This window comes from Crotalus tigris, unplaced genomic scaffold (assembly GCF_016545835.1).
Source record: "Crotalus tigris isolate CLP2741 ecotype Arizona unplaced genomic scaffold, ASM1654583v1 scf7180000024309.744930, whole genome shotgun sequence".
In the NCBI taxonomy this organism is placed as follows: domain Eukaryota; kingdom Metazoa; phylum Chordata; class Lepidosauria; order Squamata; family Viperidae; genus Crotalus; species Crotalus tigris.
In genome coordinates this window covers 118416-132964 of record NW_024100481.1, presented here as the reverse complement: position 1 = coordinate 132964, position 14549 = coordinate 118416, and the positions used below count along the sequence as shown (strand labels likewise).

The following is a 14549-nucleotide window of genomic DNA, read 5'->3' as shown; positions in this document are numbered from 1 at the left end:
CTCCGGCTTTGCTTGCAAATTGGTTGGGGAGGGTCTTCCCCTTCTTCCCCCCCCCCCCGGTTTATTTTCTTTGCACCAAACATTGGGGAGGGATGTGAATTGAAATAATCCTAAGACCTTTTGTTTTTTTGTTTGTGTTAATCAAGGTACGGGAAAAGTTTACAAAACAGGCTGATTGTTTTTCGTGGGGTGTGTGTGTGTGTGTGTGTGTGTGTCCCTATCCTGGGAAGGGGGTACCCCTCTTCAGCTCTGGAAGATGGTTGTTTTGAGGGAGGGAGGGTCCCTTCCCCTTTTGTCATAGAAACCTCTCGTGTGTCCTTCTCTTTTTCAGCCTCTTATGAATCGCGTCGGGATTTTTCTCCCGCGAGAACCGAACAAAAAATGGGAAACTTGTGTGTGCAATTCTGCCTTACTAGTTTTCAAGGAAAAATAATAGGGGAGGGGGGGGACGAGCGTGAAGTTTGTTTTCAGTATTATATAGCTTTTTTTAATATAAAAAAAAATCTAGCAATAAGGAGGGAATGTTTCAACGAGAATTGTTGTAGCACATGCAAAAGCTGGCGATGGAGTTGCAAGGATGGGGAGAAGAGAGGAAAAGGGGGGGGGCTCCTGCCCCCGTCCAGTGGGAAGGGGAGGGGGAGCTTATCTGGCTGCTGGAACAGGGGGCCCCGCTTTCACACACACACACACACACCCCTTGACTTTTGGATCCCATGCTCCACAGCCAGCAGCGTCCGAGTCGGGGCCAGTCTGAGTATTAGTACTACTGCTGCCAGTTTTTTTTCAGACAATGCGTAAGAGTTTTTTTCCTTCCTGTAGCAATGTTTTGTTTTTCCTCTGTTGAAATTCGTTTTTTTGGGGGGGGGGGCAACCAGTTTTGGAATGTGACTATGAATGTATACATGTGTCTGTCTCGGTCCCTTTTCGCAACCATTGGGAGGGTTGTGGGGGGGCTTCAGGGGGGGTGGGGGTGGGTGGGAGGAGTGTTTTAATTTTGAGCTTGGTGTACGCCAGAACAAATAATAGCTCCTGTGCATGTCCAGTTGGAAACAGCTACAGCAAGTGAAGAAGGCAAATTCAAATGCTATGCAGCCGTCCGTGCGCTCTCCGGCTCATCCCTCTCAAGGGGGGGGGCTCTTCCTGGGAGTTCCTCAGAGGAAAAAACCTCGCTGCAGCCCCCCCTCTCCCCTCCCCAGGCTTCTGGAGAAGTGACGGGCTCCCCCACTCTTTTTTGCTCGTTCCAAACCTTCCTGATAACTTTTTGTGTTTTTCTGATGCCTTAAAACTGTACCCACAAACTTCTTTGGAGGGGCAGACCGGGGGGGGGGGGTCCGCTGGAGGAGGCCACTTGGCGAGGAAGACCAGGGAAGCTGGACTGAGGCCAGCCGGCGAGATACCCCTGGAGCCGGGAATGAGGTCTGGGAGCCTCGACTGGACACCTGCCCACATCGACGGCGGCAGCAACGGGAGCCTGGCCTTTGCCCTCCCTGGCGCCCCACGCATGGAGGGCCCCGCCGGCTCGGCCGCCCACTCTGGCCACCATCTACCTCCCCGCTGCGGCTGCCGTCCCCCCAAAGGCAGGCGAGGCCCGGACACTGTCGCGGCCCTTCCTTCCCGAGTGTTATGACAAACTGTGATGGAGGCCCGGGGGTCTCTTAGCCCCCACTGAGAGTGGAAAGATGTTTACAGACTTCACCTTTTCCCGGCGTGAACGGCAGGGCCCGGGAGAGGGACCCCAGACCCCACCTCCCCCCGCCTCGGGTGCCGGATGCTTCCCCATGGACCACCTGCCTGAAAGACTTGAGGGGGGGCACCCCCCATCTCCGCCCAGGCTGGCTGGCTGCCCACGGGACTTGGCTCTTCTGCCGGAAGACGAAGCCGCAGCCGGACCGGCCGAATTGGACTGCGAGGGGCAGACGAGGAGTCCTGTTGCGGCCCTTCCTCCTGCCAAGGACGGGCCAGCTGGAGCCAGTCTGCTCCTGCGCCTTAAACTGGGGACGGGGTGTGTGTGTGTGTCTGCTGGTTGCGCGCAAGACGGCTTTGCTCTCTTAAGCTGCATAGAGACTGGCTTTCGCTGGGGGCAGACCCTCCGAAGGGGGCGCGAGGCTGAGCCCCCTCCCCTTCTGTACATATCTTTCCACTTGCTGCGTGTTTTGTAAATGGTTTTTTGTTCCGTCCCTCTGCTCTGCCTGTCTGCAAGGAAATAAATGCTTAGATGTTGTGGAATGACCTGGACTTTTTCACTCCCCTCCTTCCTCCCCCCCCCAAGATAAAGGTGACCCTTGACTCAAAACTGTTTACTGACCGTTTGATGTTACGACAGCACTGAAAAAGATGATTGACCACCATTTTACACACTTGCGACTGTTGCGGCATCCCTGCGATCAGGCAATCAAAACTGGGACGCTTGGCAACAGACTCGTACTTACGACAGTCGCAGTGTTCCAGAGGGACCACGTGATCCCCTTTGGCGACCGTCTGACCGGGAAAGTTGAAGGGATTTGCTTAATGACCATATTACTAACTTAACAACTGCCGCGATTCACTTAACTGTGGCAAGGAAGGTCATAAAATGGGGCAAAACTCAATTTTTCACTTAACATGAACATTGGGCTCAATCCTGGTTGTAAGTTGAGGACTAGCTGCACCTGTTGGACAGCTTTTTACTGACGGCCAGGCCAAGAGCAGCTCAAGAGCTGAAGAAGCACAGAGCGCCTCCTTGTGGCCAGTCTTTGAGGAGCGGGGTCAGCTGCTGCAGCATCAAAATCACCCCCCCCCCCCAAGATTGGTGCTAACCCTTAGGCCTGACTCTTCTGGCCAATTGAGCGGGAGGGAAAATCAGGCGCAAATAGCAACACTTTAGACTCATCATACGGCTTCACGGCCCCCTCTAAATGGTTTACGGAGTCAGCATATGGAGCCTAATGACCCGGGTCCTCATTTTATGGGCAGAAGGGGCGGAATCAACCTTGAGCCAGTCAGGATCGAGCTGCTGGCATCTGGCAGTCAGCCGACATAGACTGCAGTACTGCCCTTTAGCCACCAGGGATGGCCAGCTAAGAAAAGAAAAAAAGGGGAGGAGTTTCTGAGCTGAGCCCCCACCTCAGGAATGTTGGACCCAATCGCCTTCCTGGCGCAAACTAGACAGGCTGAACAGCTGGATTGAGGTACTCCCATTTGCAGGTTAGAGCAGAACCAAATAAGGGTGGGCTCTGAGGAAATCTCTGCAGGACACCCCTCTTCCCCCCGAAGAACCCAACAGCCTGGCCCGTGCTGGTGTTCTGGACCCGCATCTGCCCAGGAGGCCAGGATCCAAACGCCACCCAACCACCCCACCCCATTGCTCTAGGGTAGGGTCTCCAAACTTGGCCCCTTTAAGACTTATGGATTTCAACTCCCGGAATTCCTCAGCTAGCCATGCCTGTTTTTCTCCTACCGCCTAGAGCGTAGAGATTGCAGAGGAAGGGATTACCAGTACAAGAGAGTAAACAGGCCATAATGGGTATACCCAGGAGTAGGCAACCTTGGCTCTTTTATGACTTGTGGACTTCAACTCCCAGAATTCCTCAGCTAGCCATGCCTGTTTTTCTCCTACTGCCTAGAGTGCTGAGATTGCAGAGGAAGGGATTACCAGTACAAGAGAGTAAATGAGCCATAATGGTATACCTATTCACAGGAATGCATTAGTCCCAGGGAATTCTGGGAGTTGACGTCCACCAGTCTTAAAGGTGGCCAAGTTTGGAGACCCCTGCTTTAGGTAGTGCTGGGGGGGGGGCACCCAGAAACTTCTCGCTCCCCTCCCCAGCCCTGCAGTTTCCCTCGATGGAATCACACAGTGCTGCGTTGTAACCCCTCAACACCTTTTATTTACGAGGCTGGCACCCCCTGCTGCTCCTCGGCAGCTTCGCTGGCATCCTCCCCCCCCCCTCCATGTTGCGTGTGGAAATCTGGCTTAGAATAATGTTGAAGTGGAGCAGAAAAAGAAATGGGGGGGAACGGACCCCGGGAGGGCAGCCAGCTGAGGGGCAGAGGCTGAAGGCCACAGCAGAGGGGGCAAGTGGGGGGCCGCCAAGGGCCGCCTGCCCTTCTCCCCCCAGCCCCCATCCAGCTGAAGGCTGGTTCAGTTCCAGACTTTCAGGAAGCTGTCCCAGGAACCGGTGGCTACAGCCATGCCGTCGTCCGTCACGCCCAGGCAGCTGACCCGGTTGTCGTGGCCAGCGAGGACCCCTGGAAGGAGAGAGGATTGGTAGCAATGGAGCAGTGCCCGGAGGAATGGTATCGGGGGGCACAGAGCACCTCAAGGCTTCTGTCGGTCAGTCCAGAGGGAGAGGGACCTTACAAACCCCAAGAGAACTTTCCCTTTGCCTGCTTCCCCAATGGGTCCAGCCAGACACCCCCTCACCCCCCCAGCAATGGAGTTTCCCTTTCGGAATGCTGGCCTGGGATAGGGGACTCCAAATGGGCAGATCACCCAATCTGCCTACGGCCAAGATGCAGGCAGCAAAGACCGGCTACGGCTTAGGGCAGAATTTAGTCCACTTTGTGGGACTATCGGGTTGGCCTGCGGTGGAAAGCCGTCTGGATTCCCAGGAGGGAGGGGTGGCTTTCCCGAGGGCAAAGAGGCAGCGGAGCTCGGAGTGTCTGCTAGGCAGGAAGAGGGTCAAGAGGGCCCCTCCCTGGCAGCTCACAGAGTCTGTATAGTTCAGGGGTAGGCAACCTTGGCTCTTTTATGACTCGTGGACTTCAACTAGTTGAAGTCCCCGAGTCATAAAAGAGCCAAGGTTGCCTACCCCTGGTATAGATACTGCAGGCAGTTGCTTCATTCTGGCAAGATTTGTCTACAGCAGTGGTTCTCAACCTTTTTAATGCCGTGACCCCCAACCGGCCGTAAGTCGAGGACTACTCAACTGGTGCAGCACCGTTTGCAGAATGGGACTTTTGGCGGGCTCAGCAGGGCAGAGGCAGCCTGGACAATTCCTATTGGCTTTTGAAAGCCAGTAGAATTAGACTCTATTCAAGAGAGTCTATACTACTGGCTTTCAAAAGCCAATAGAATAAAAGGGAGTAGCACAGCTAAGGAAAAGGGGAAAAAAATGGCGGACTGCGTTGTTTGGCGACCCCTGTGAAATGGTTGTTCAACCCCAAATGGGGTCCCGACCCACAGGTTGAGAACCACTGGTCTACAGGCAAACAACAATAACCAACACGATGTTTTCTAGTTGGGCTAAGAGAGCAGCAAAGACCCCCCCCCAGTCCTTTGCTTCCTCCTCCTCCTCACAGCCCCCACTCCTAGCAGTGAGGGGGCTCCCTATATGGGTCACGAAGTGACTACAAGGTAACAACCAAGCTCGAGAGAGCACCAGGGACCCCTCAAACAACAAGAAACAAGCTACTCAAAAAACTCCACACGGGGTTCTTGGGGCCTGGCAAGGCACAGTTCAAAAACACGGTACACTATGGTCTGATCTGGTTTGCGAGGCCGAGGTGGATGACCTCCTGCTAGCCACTCACCTGCCCGGTCGCCCTTCATGGAGTCCCAAATGTTGCAGTTGAAGTCATCGTAGCCGGCCAGCAGGAGGCGTCCGCTGCGGGAGAAGGCCACCGAGGTGATGCCGCAAATGATGTTGTCATGCGAGTACAGCATCAGCTCCTGGTCGGCACGTAGGTCGAAGAGGCGACAGGTGGCATCATCGGAACCCGTGGTGAAGGCATTCCCATTGGGGAAGAACTGGATGAGAAAGGAAGAGGGGAGACAGCTGAGAGCGCTAGGGGGGTTCTGGGAATTGAAGTCCGCCCACCTTAAAATGGCCGTCGCGGAGCAATCGTCCCAGCTGAGATCAAGTGGGGAATTAGCACGAACTCGTTAACGTAAACACGAGTGAGGACAAAGTCTGCTCTCCCCCTCTAGACTCATCTAGTCTTTCCCAGAGGCAAGCTGCCAGTTGGGAGATTCCTGTACTACAGGCACAGAACAACAAAGTAGCTACTTTGAACTCTACATTTGTAAGTCTGGTTGTTTGTGCCTAACAGCGGCCAAGGTTCAGAAGCTCTGGCCCAGATGCTTGCCACGAGACAGCATCTCAAACAGGGTCTTCTGAGTCTGGTCTCCTACAAACCCTCCCCCCCCCTCTCTCGCTCACACACACACATACACACACACAGAGGTCAAGCTCTGCACTCACACAGACAGCGTTGATGTCGGATTCGTGTCCTGTGAAGGTCTGCCGGCACATGCTGTCTCGGATGTCCCACAGCTTGACCGAAGCATCGCAAGCGCCCGAGACGAAGGAGCGCATGTCGGGGGACAGCGAGAGGGACATGACGTCCCCGCTGTGGCCTGTGAAGGTGGTGGTCTGTTGGCCCGTCTCGATGTCCCACAGGGCACTGGCAAGGAGGAAAGGTAGGTAGGCAGTCAGGCACGACCCCCACGTGGCTTCAGCACTCCAGATGTGATCACAGGGTTAATACACCGTGCCAAGATGGACATGGGACGGTCAGATGGCCTTAGAGAACTTGTTCTGACTGAATCGGAGTGAAATCGCTTTGGGACACGGTCCTGCACCGGCTGACTTTACGGTGTCCTTTTGTAGATTTTTCTTAATTCTAACACACTGGGATGATCGTGGCTCAACAGAGGTAGTTCTGGACTTATGACTAGAATTGAGCTCAAACTTTCCACCGCTAAGCAAGACAGTTGCCAAATTCAGCCCTGTTTTATGAGCTTTCTCGTCATGGCTGTCAAGCGAATCACTTAAGTTGTTACGTTGTTAAGTGAACCTGCCTTCCCCCTTGACTTTGCTTGTCAGAAAGGGGATCACTGGGACACTGGGACCATTATAAATATGAGCCGGTCGCCAATCAATTGTCCGGATTTTGATCACGTGACCATGAGGACATCGCCAGGGTTGCAAATGTGAAAAATGGTTGTAAGTCACATTTTGTCAACAGCGCTTAGACTTATATACCGTCTTACAGCCCTCTCTAAGCGGTTTGCAGAGTCAGCATATTGCCCCCCCCCCAACAATTTGGGTCCTCATTTTACCGACCTCGGAAGGACAGAAGGCTGAGTCAACCTTGAGCCGGTGAGACTCAAAACTGCCGAACTGCCACCCCTGTAACTCTGAACGGTCAATGAACAAAACGTTGTGGGTCAAGGACTACTTGTTATCCACTTCTGGGTGGGTCTCAGCCACAATGACGGCTCCAAAATCTGTCTAGCAAGTGAGTCACTGATCTATCACAATACACATACACACACCCAGCCCTTGGCTTGGCGTCCACTTGGTTCAAAGTCCTGCCACTCACCAAGTGGTGTCTCCCGAACTGGTGATGATCTGGTTATCGGTCAGGAACCGGCAGCAGGAGAGGTACCCTGGCGGAGGAGAGGACAGTCGGTCAGGTGAGGGAGACGGCGGGGGCCCAGCCCCCTCCCCAGGGGAAGAGCGAGTCCGTTGCCTCACCTGTGTGTCCTGGCAGCTCCCGACTGACCCGGACGTTCCCTTCGCGGGTTTTGAGGCTGTAGATGGAACAAATGTTGTCCAGGCCTCCGCAGGCTACGTAGTTCCCGGAGGGCGCGTAGGCGCAGGTCATCACCCAGGATGACCGGAGCGGAATGGCGTGAACCTGGAAGGAGAGTGGCATTCAGCGGGGTGCGGCCCCAGGGCCCTAAGCCCTGCGTGGACCGTCTCCAGGTGCCCCCCGGGCCGCCTTCGGCCTCACCTTGTTAGTGGTGTAGCTGTCCCAGATGATCAGCTTGCCGTCTTGAGAGGCACTAACCAAAAGTCTGGAGCGACAAGGAGGGAAATGGGGCTCAGAGCCTTGGTCGTTCGGGGACAGGGATGGGGACCCCTCCCCAAGGACGTTTCCAAATCTCCCATCCCTCTTTACTGGGGGGAGGGCTTCAGCCCCCTTGCCGGCAGCCCCATCCTGGTCCTCACCTGGAGTCCGTCCCCCAATGCATGGCGTAGATCTTGGCCAGGTGGCCGCGCAGCGTCCGCCTCGTTCGCATATGGATCCGGCCCACCGGGTCGAGGCCAGCGGTGATCTTGAGCAGAGGAAGAGAGGGGTCAGTGGTGGGGGGCCCAAGGGGGTCCCAGAGGCCACCTCCTCCCCCCTCACCGACCCCACCTGCCTCACCTGGGTCAGCGTGGAATCCCCACATGCTTTCCTGGCGTCCTGCAGGAGAGGAAGAGGAAGAGGAGGCTCACGCCGGCTTAATGGGCAGCCCAGATGCCCCTCAGCAGCTTCGCTCGTCCCACCAGGAAATGCCCACTCCCCCCCAGTCCCAACGGCCCCCCTTCATCCCCCTTCCTGGGCAAGTTGGAGTGTTGGATCCTCCAGCACCCCCTTTGCCAGCAGGTTGATGCCGTGAAGGCCACCTTCTGCTTTCTCAAGATGTATTTTGCCGCCTCACTGAGGACTGGAACCTTGTTGCAGCCCCACTCCTCCGAGTAACTCACCCGGATCTGGTTTCGCAGCTGCTCTGCTTCCTGCTTCAACTGCTCCAGTTCACTCATGGTGGCTGGGGGGGTTGGGGGGCCAGGGGCTTGGCCAGCAGCCCCTTTCACTTAGCCACGATCCTGCCTGGGGGAAAAAAAAAAGAGAGAGAGAGAGAATCATAGGAAATTATTAACTGTGATTTTTAAGGAAGAATATCTTGCATTTTTGCCAAACAGTCAAATAAAGGTGCATCACTGAACGGCAGCTAAGAATGCACACACAATCGCAGTACGTCCAGTCCTCAACTTACAATAATTGGTCTAGTGACCATTCGATGTTACAACGGCACCCAAAAAAGTGACTTGCGACATTTTTCAGGATTACGACCTTTGCAGCATCCCCACGATGGTGTGGTCAAAATTCAGATGCTTGCTTTATGACCATCGCAGCATCCCGTGTGTGTGTGTGTGTCACGTGGTCCTCTTTCTTCACCTTCTGACAAGCAAAGTTCAATGGAGGAAGCCACACTCACTTAACAACCGGGTTACTAACTTAACAACTGCAGCGGTTCGCTTAGCGGCCCAGGCAGGAAAGGGGGCAAAACTCACTTAACAAACGTCAACAACAGAAATGCTGGCCTCAGCTGAGGTTGTAAGTCAAGGATAACATCCACGCGGCAGCCCAAAGCGCCTGCTGGATTAAAAATATTTTTCCAGGTTAAAAAAAAACACAATAAAATATATTTTAAAAAAAATATTTTTCCACTTGCAAAGAGAGCAAGACCCCCGAAAAAATGGTGCCCGAAAAAATGGATGCAGCCCCCATTTGCCACTGTGCCTTGCGTCTCCCCTCTGTTTGTCCCTGGTCCGCAAGGCCAGCTGGACCCCTGACTCCCTTTTAGGGGGCAAAGGGACCGGCTGACCGTGTGGTGGACAAGATCCAGGCGCTGCTGCCTTGGAAGGAGGTGGATTTTGAATGTCTGCGGATCCACTCAAGGCCTGACCCTTTGCCACTGCAGGAATCTCACCGTCCCGTGCCTGACCCCACTTGAAGGACCCCTAAAAAGGGGGATTTGAGGGATTGCTCAGCCCCCCCCATTGCAACCCAGGCCCCCCCAAATCCCCTAGCCATGGAGGGCGGCAGGGAGGTGGGTGGACAAGGAAGGCTAGTCTGGAAATTGAAAGTGGCTCCACTCAGCAGTTGCAACCCCAAACACCTACAGGTGCAAGAGGAGGGGGGAAGGGACGGACACACACACACACACACACACACACACACACACACAAAAGTGGGAAGGGTCCCACTTAGAAATATCGTCCCCATCTTTCCTCAATGCCCCTCACCCAAATCCATTGCAGGAATGCATCTCGACCCACCACTCAGCACGAGAGGAGTTGTTTTCCTAGACACCCCCCCCCCATGGTAGGACCCTCTCTCTAATTCCCATGACCGCTTCTGAATGGAAACAAGGCGGGGGGGGGGGGAAGAAACTCAGAGCAGCTGGATTTTCACTTCCTGGCAAAGCCCTGCAGTTGCAGCCTTTGGCAAATAAGGGTGGGGTCGCCCGCTATGGACCCCCCCCCATGTCACTCCAGAGAAGCCAAAAAGACAAGGTTGCTAAGGCGACAGGCCACTCTGTCTCTCTCTCTCTCACACACACACACACACACACTGCTCTATGCTCCGGGAGGCGGTTGCCTGGGCAACGGGATGAGAAAGCCAGGGCGAGGGATGGATCCGGCCTGCTCTAGGGAGGAAGTGGGAAGGGAAGGCAGCCAAGGGCGGCTTCCTCTGGCAGGGGGGGGGGCTGCTCCTTCCTGGGGGGGGGGGCAAGGAAAGAGCTGCCTTTCCCCGCTGCTGCTCAGCCTTCGCTCCGGCCCAAAGCCTAGAGCGGCCTTAAAAAAATCTGCACGGGGAACAAGCCAAGCTGGGGCTCGCCGGCTCCCAGGGTCCCCAAAGCAAGCGGGGGGGGCACCAGGTGGGGTGGAGAAAGAGCTGGAGCACAGAAAGGGAAACGTCGGGTGCCACCTTCCAAAATGGGCATCTTTGCCATGGGCAGGGAACGGACTCCTGGCACTTCTGCAAGACGCCAGACATCCCCCCCCCCATCCATTAGAAATGGAGGGCCGCGTGGCTGCAGGGAGGGAGGCAGGAGGATCAGAGTCCCTCCCCAACACCCCTGGCCCTCCAATTCATCTCAGATCACAGGCTCTCCCTGTCCCTCCGCAGTCCGAAGCTCCAGGCCAGTCCGAAGCTCCAGGCCGCACTGATCCTCCGCTGTGGGAATCTGGAAGCCTTCCTGGGGTGCGGCAAGGGGGGGGGGGAAAGGGCTGGCAAGAGACTGATGGGAGCCCAGCGGGATGGAGGCCTCAGCCTCCCCCTGCTGTAAACCTGCCTGGCTGACAGATTCACAATAGGGGGAAACCCCTGTGTTTATTTAGAATAGAACAGAGCTGGGGAGGACCATGGAGGTCTTCTAGTCCAGCCTCCTGCTCAAGCAGGAGATGCAATACAATTCCAGATAAATGGCTGTCCAATCTTTCCTTGGAAACCTCCCGGGGTTGGAGCACCCACTACTTCTGGAGGCAAATTAAATTGTTTTAATTGTCAGGAAATTCCTCCTAATTTCCAAGTTGCTTCTCTCTTTGGTTGTTTCTTGTCTTGCCTTCAAGTGCTTTAGAAAATAGGTTGACCCCCTTCTCTTCTTTGGGGCAGCCCTTGGAATACTGGAAGACTGCTATCCTGTCATCCCACCTCCTTCTTTTCATTCAAGTAGACCAGCGGTTCTCAACCTGTGGGTCGGGATCCCATTTGGGGTCGAACGACCATTTCACAGGGGTCGCCAAACAACGCAGTCCGCCATTTTTTCCCCCTTTTCCTTAGCTGTGCGCCTCCCTTTTATTCTATTGGCTTTTGAAAGCCAATAGAATAGACTCTCTTGAATAGAGTCTAATTCTATTGGCTTTCCAAAGCCAATAGGAATTGTCCAGGCTGTCTCTGCCCTGCTGAGCCCGCCAAAAGTCCCATTCTGCAAATGGTGCTGCACCAGTTGAATAGTCCTCGACTTATGACCGGTTGAGTAGTCCTCGACTTAGGACCGGTTGAATAGTCCTCAACTTACGACCGGTTGGGGGTCGTGGCATTAAAAAAGTTGAGAACCACTGAAGTAGACAAACTCAAATCCTGAAGCCCTTCTTCTTTGTAGGTTTTAGGCTTCAGGCCTTTAATCACCTTAGCTGCTCTTCTCTGCATTTCCCCATCTTTTTTGTAATGTGGAGACCAAAACTGCATGCTGTATTCCAGGTGTGGCCCTTACCAAGGTTTTATAAAGCGGTATATTATGAAATATAAAATACTTTATTTGCAGAGCACCCCAAATTGCCAGCCAAACCCCACCGGCTGGGAGGGAGATACCCCAGCAACTCACTGGGAACCCCACAGACACCCCCAGCTGCACCCAGAGCGTCTCTCCTCAAGCCACACTAATAATCCAACTTTATACATATCTTCCTTTCCTGGTTCAGCAGCAGAACACTACACTAGAGCCTTTACAAGTAGTCCTTGACTTACAACAGCTGAACCCAAAGTTTCCGTTGCTAAGCGAGACATTTGTTAAGAGAAACATTGAAGTTGTTCAGTTAGTGACACGGTTGTTAAACGGCTTGTCAGAAGGTTGCAAAAGGGGATCACACGACTCCAAGATTTCTGAGACCGTCATAAATATGAATCAGCTGCCAAGTATCTGAATTTTGATCACGTGACCATGGGCATGTGCCAACGGTCGTAAGTGTGAAAAACGGCCGTAACTCACTTTTTTCACTGCTGTTGGAACTTCAAACAAGTCACTAAATGAACTTGAGGACCACCTGCATTTTAGAGCAGGGGTCTGCAACCTTGACCACTTTAAGACTCGTGGACTTCAGCTCCCAGAATTCTGGGAGCTGAAGTCCACGAGTCTTAAAGCGGTCAAGGTTGCAGACCCCTGCTCTAGAGCAGCGTTTCTCAACCTTGGCCCCTTTAAGACGGCTGGGGAATTCTGGGAGTTGAAGTCCACTTATCTGAAAGCAGCCGAGGTTGAGAAACACCATCCGAGGAGGAACAAGGAAGTGGAAAAAACTGTGCACAGGAAGTAAAAAGCAGTGGGGTTGTGGCAGGGACAGGGCTGCCCCCCAACCGCAAAGCCACAGCATCAGCGTCTCCATCGGGGACCCTCACTCAGGGGCAGGGACTTTTTCAACTTTCAACTTTTCACAGCCGGCATTTCCCCTTTCATTCTCACTCCCCCTGCCCAAGTCCCAGGGCAGCTGACCCTTCTCAAAACTCTTGTCTGACTTTGGGGCTCCACCCTCCAAGCTCGGGGGGGGGGGGTCTTTTCCTCACAGCAGAGACCCTCAGAGTTGGGAGTGCGGTAGACCCCCTCCTCTTCTGCAGTGTTGCATCAACTCCAAGCACCCCCCCCCCAATTCTGGGGCTCAACAGGTGGTGGGCATCTCACCCGGCGCCGGGCTATAGCCCACCACCCACTTTCCTGCAGGGTGTCCTGCCACGGTTGGGGTCCCCACTGGAGGTTCAGGCTGCCCAGTGCGACCCCCCCCCGTCCCTGGGAGAGCTGCTTTGCCTCCCACCCCACCCGCCCTCCCTTCCGCTGGTGGAGGGGCTGAGGCATCGCAGTGGGTGTGTTTGCCAGCCCAAGAGGAAGTGCAAGAACTGGTGCAAGGCTGGCGGAGGGAGGGAGGGAGGCGAGCGGGGGGGGGGGCTCTTGGGCCTCCTTCGGGTCCGAACTCTGCAAAAGTCACGACGGCACAAAACCCCACCGCAACTGCAAAGAGGCAACGCCACACAGTCTCTCCCCCCCCCCCGCGGGCAAGATGCCATTTGAAGGCAGAGCCCTGGGGCGCCCCGGGGGAAAGCGCCGGCTCTCTCGGGGGACTCATTTGCCCGTAATGACAGCCTCCAGCCGGGCTCATTAGCCCCGGAGGTGCCTCGACGGCTCTCTCGGGGAGGGGGCGCCCACCTGCCAGCCCGGCGGTCTCCACCTCCGCCCTGCCTGCCCCCCCCCGCCACAAGGAGCCCCTCCCAAAGCGCCAAGGGTTGGTGGGGGGTGGGGGATACAGGAGGAAGCCCAGTTTCTTTCGGGGGGGGCAGGGAATGACGAGGAGGGGGGGCAACCCAATGCACCAATTTACACTTGGGGCGATCGCGGACCCCCCCCCCAAAGCGAGGGAGGGGGGACCGCTCTGCTGGCTGCTTTCGGTGGGGAGGGACCGCGGGAGCCCCGGAGAGCCGGGGCTGCGGGGGGAGAGGTCGTGGTAGGGGGCGTAGAAAGGAGCGGGGGGCTCTGGGGGGGGGGAAGAGGGCGGCCGGGCGGCCCCTTCCCACCGCTCGGGGTCGAAAGGGCGGTTGCCGGCGGAGGGGCGGGCGGCGGAGCGCCCGGAGGTTGTGCAATGGGGCGGGCGCTGCTACGGGGCCGGCGAAGGCTGGGGCGGCGGGGGGAGCGGCCGCCCCGGACTAGCCAGCTTTCCGAGCTTGCATGGGGGGTCGGGAGCGCTTGGCCGGGGGGCTGCAGGCTGGGGGGGGAGGGGGGAAGAGGGGAAGCCCAGCAGGAGGAGGAAAAGAAGGGGGAACTGCACGGCCTTCCCCAGTCGGCCTCCACCTACCTGCTGCTGCTCCTGCAGCGCCGCCGCCGCCGCCGCCGCACGAGGGGGCCGGGGGGCGGGGGACTCGTTTCCGCTGCTCCAGGGGCGGAAGGATCGCGCTCGGCCGCTACTACTGCTGCTGCTTCTGCTGCTCAGAGCGCGCGGCAGCGGCGGCGGCGGCAGCCGGGACTCGACTCGGGAGCGCGCGGAGCGATCTCGCCCCGCCGGCCCAGTGATGAGGCTATCCCGCCGCGCCCAGAGTCGGACGCGGCCGAAAGGACTCCCCGCAGGGAGGGGGGAGCGGGAGAAACCAAGTCCGCCCGCTCGGAGGGGGGGAGGTCGTGCGGCAAGGGGAGCACGACGGATGCTGGCAGGCTGTCAAGCTCGGGCGGGGGACAAGGAAGACTCTTCCCGGTGTGGGGCGAGGCCGGGCCCGCGCCTCCTTCCCCCCGCCTCGAAAATAATTCTCAAGTC

General features: G+C 56.3%; 1 protein-coding gene across 1 annotated transcript; it reads right to left on the bottom strand.

Annotated features, from left to right (window-relative positions):
- Nucleotides 1-4109: 4109 nt before the first annotated feature.
- GNB2 (G protein subunit beta 2) lies at nucleotides 4110-14445 on the bottom strand. The gene is made up of 10 exons (XM_039324846.1): nucleotides 14097-14445; nucleotides 8460-8583; nucleotides 8137-8175; nucleotides 7938-8044; nucleotides 7720-7783; nucleotides 7461-7623; nucleotides 7306-7372; nucleotides 6183-6384; nucleotides 5512-5728; nucleotides 4110-4227 (listed from the first exon to the last, which is right to left on the bottom strand). Exons 2-10 carry the CDS (start codon nucleotides 8514-8516, stop codon nucleotides 4121-4123), a joined length of 1023 nt encoding a protein of 340 aa, XP_039180780.1. The 5' UTR covers nucleotides 8517-8583; nucleotides 14097-14445; the 3' UTR covers nucleotides 4110-4120.
- Nucleotides 14446-14549: the final 104 nt, after the last annotated feature.

Excerpts from the sequence above, each read along its gene's own strand:
- GNB2 (XM_039324846.1), bottom strand. The coding sequence starts at position 8,516 with ATGAGTGAACTGGAGCAGTTGAAGCAGGAAGCAGAGCAGCTGCGAAAC. Across the intron at positions 8,176-8,459 it reads AGCTGCGAAACCAGATCCGG|GACGCCAGGAAAGCATGTGG; the intron begins GTGAGTTACTCG and ends CCTCTCCTGCAG. Across the intron at positions 7,373-7,460 it reads GGAGCTGCCAGGACACACAG|GGTACCTCTCCTGCTGCCGG; the intron begins GTGAGGCAACGG and ends CTCCTCCGCCAG.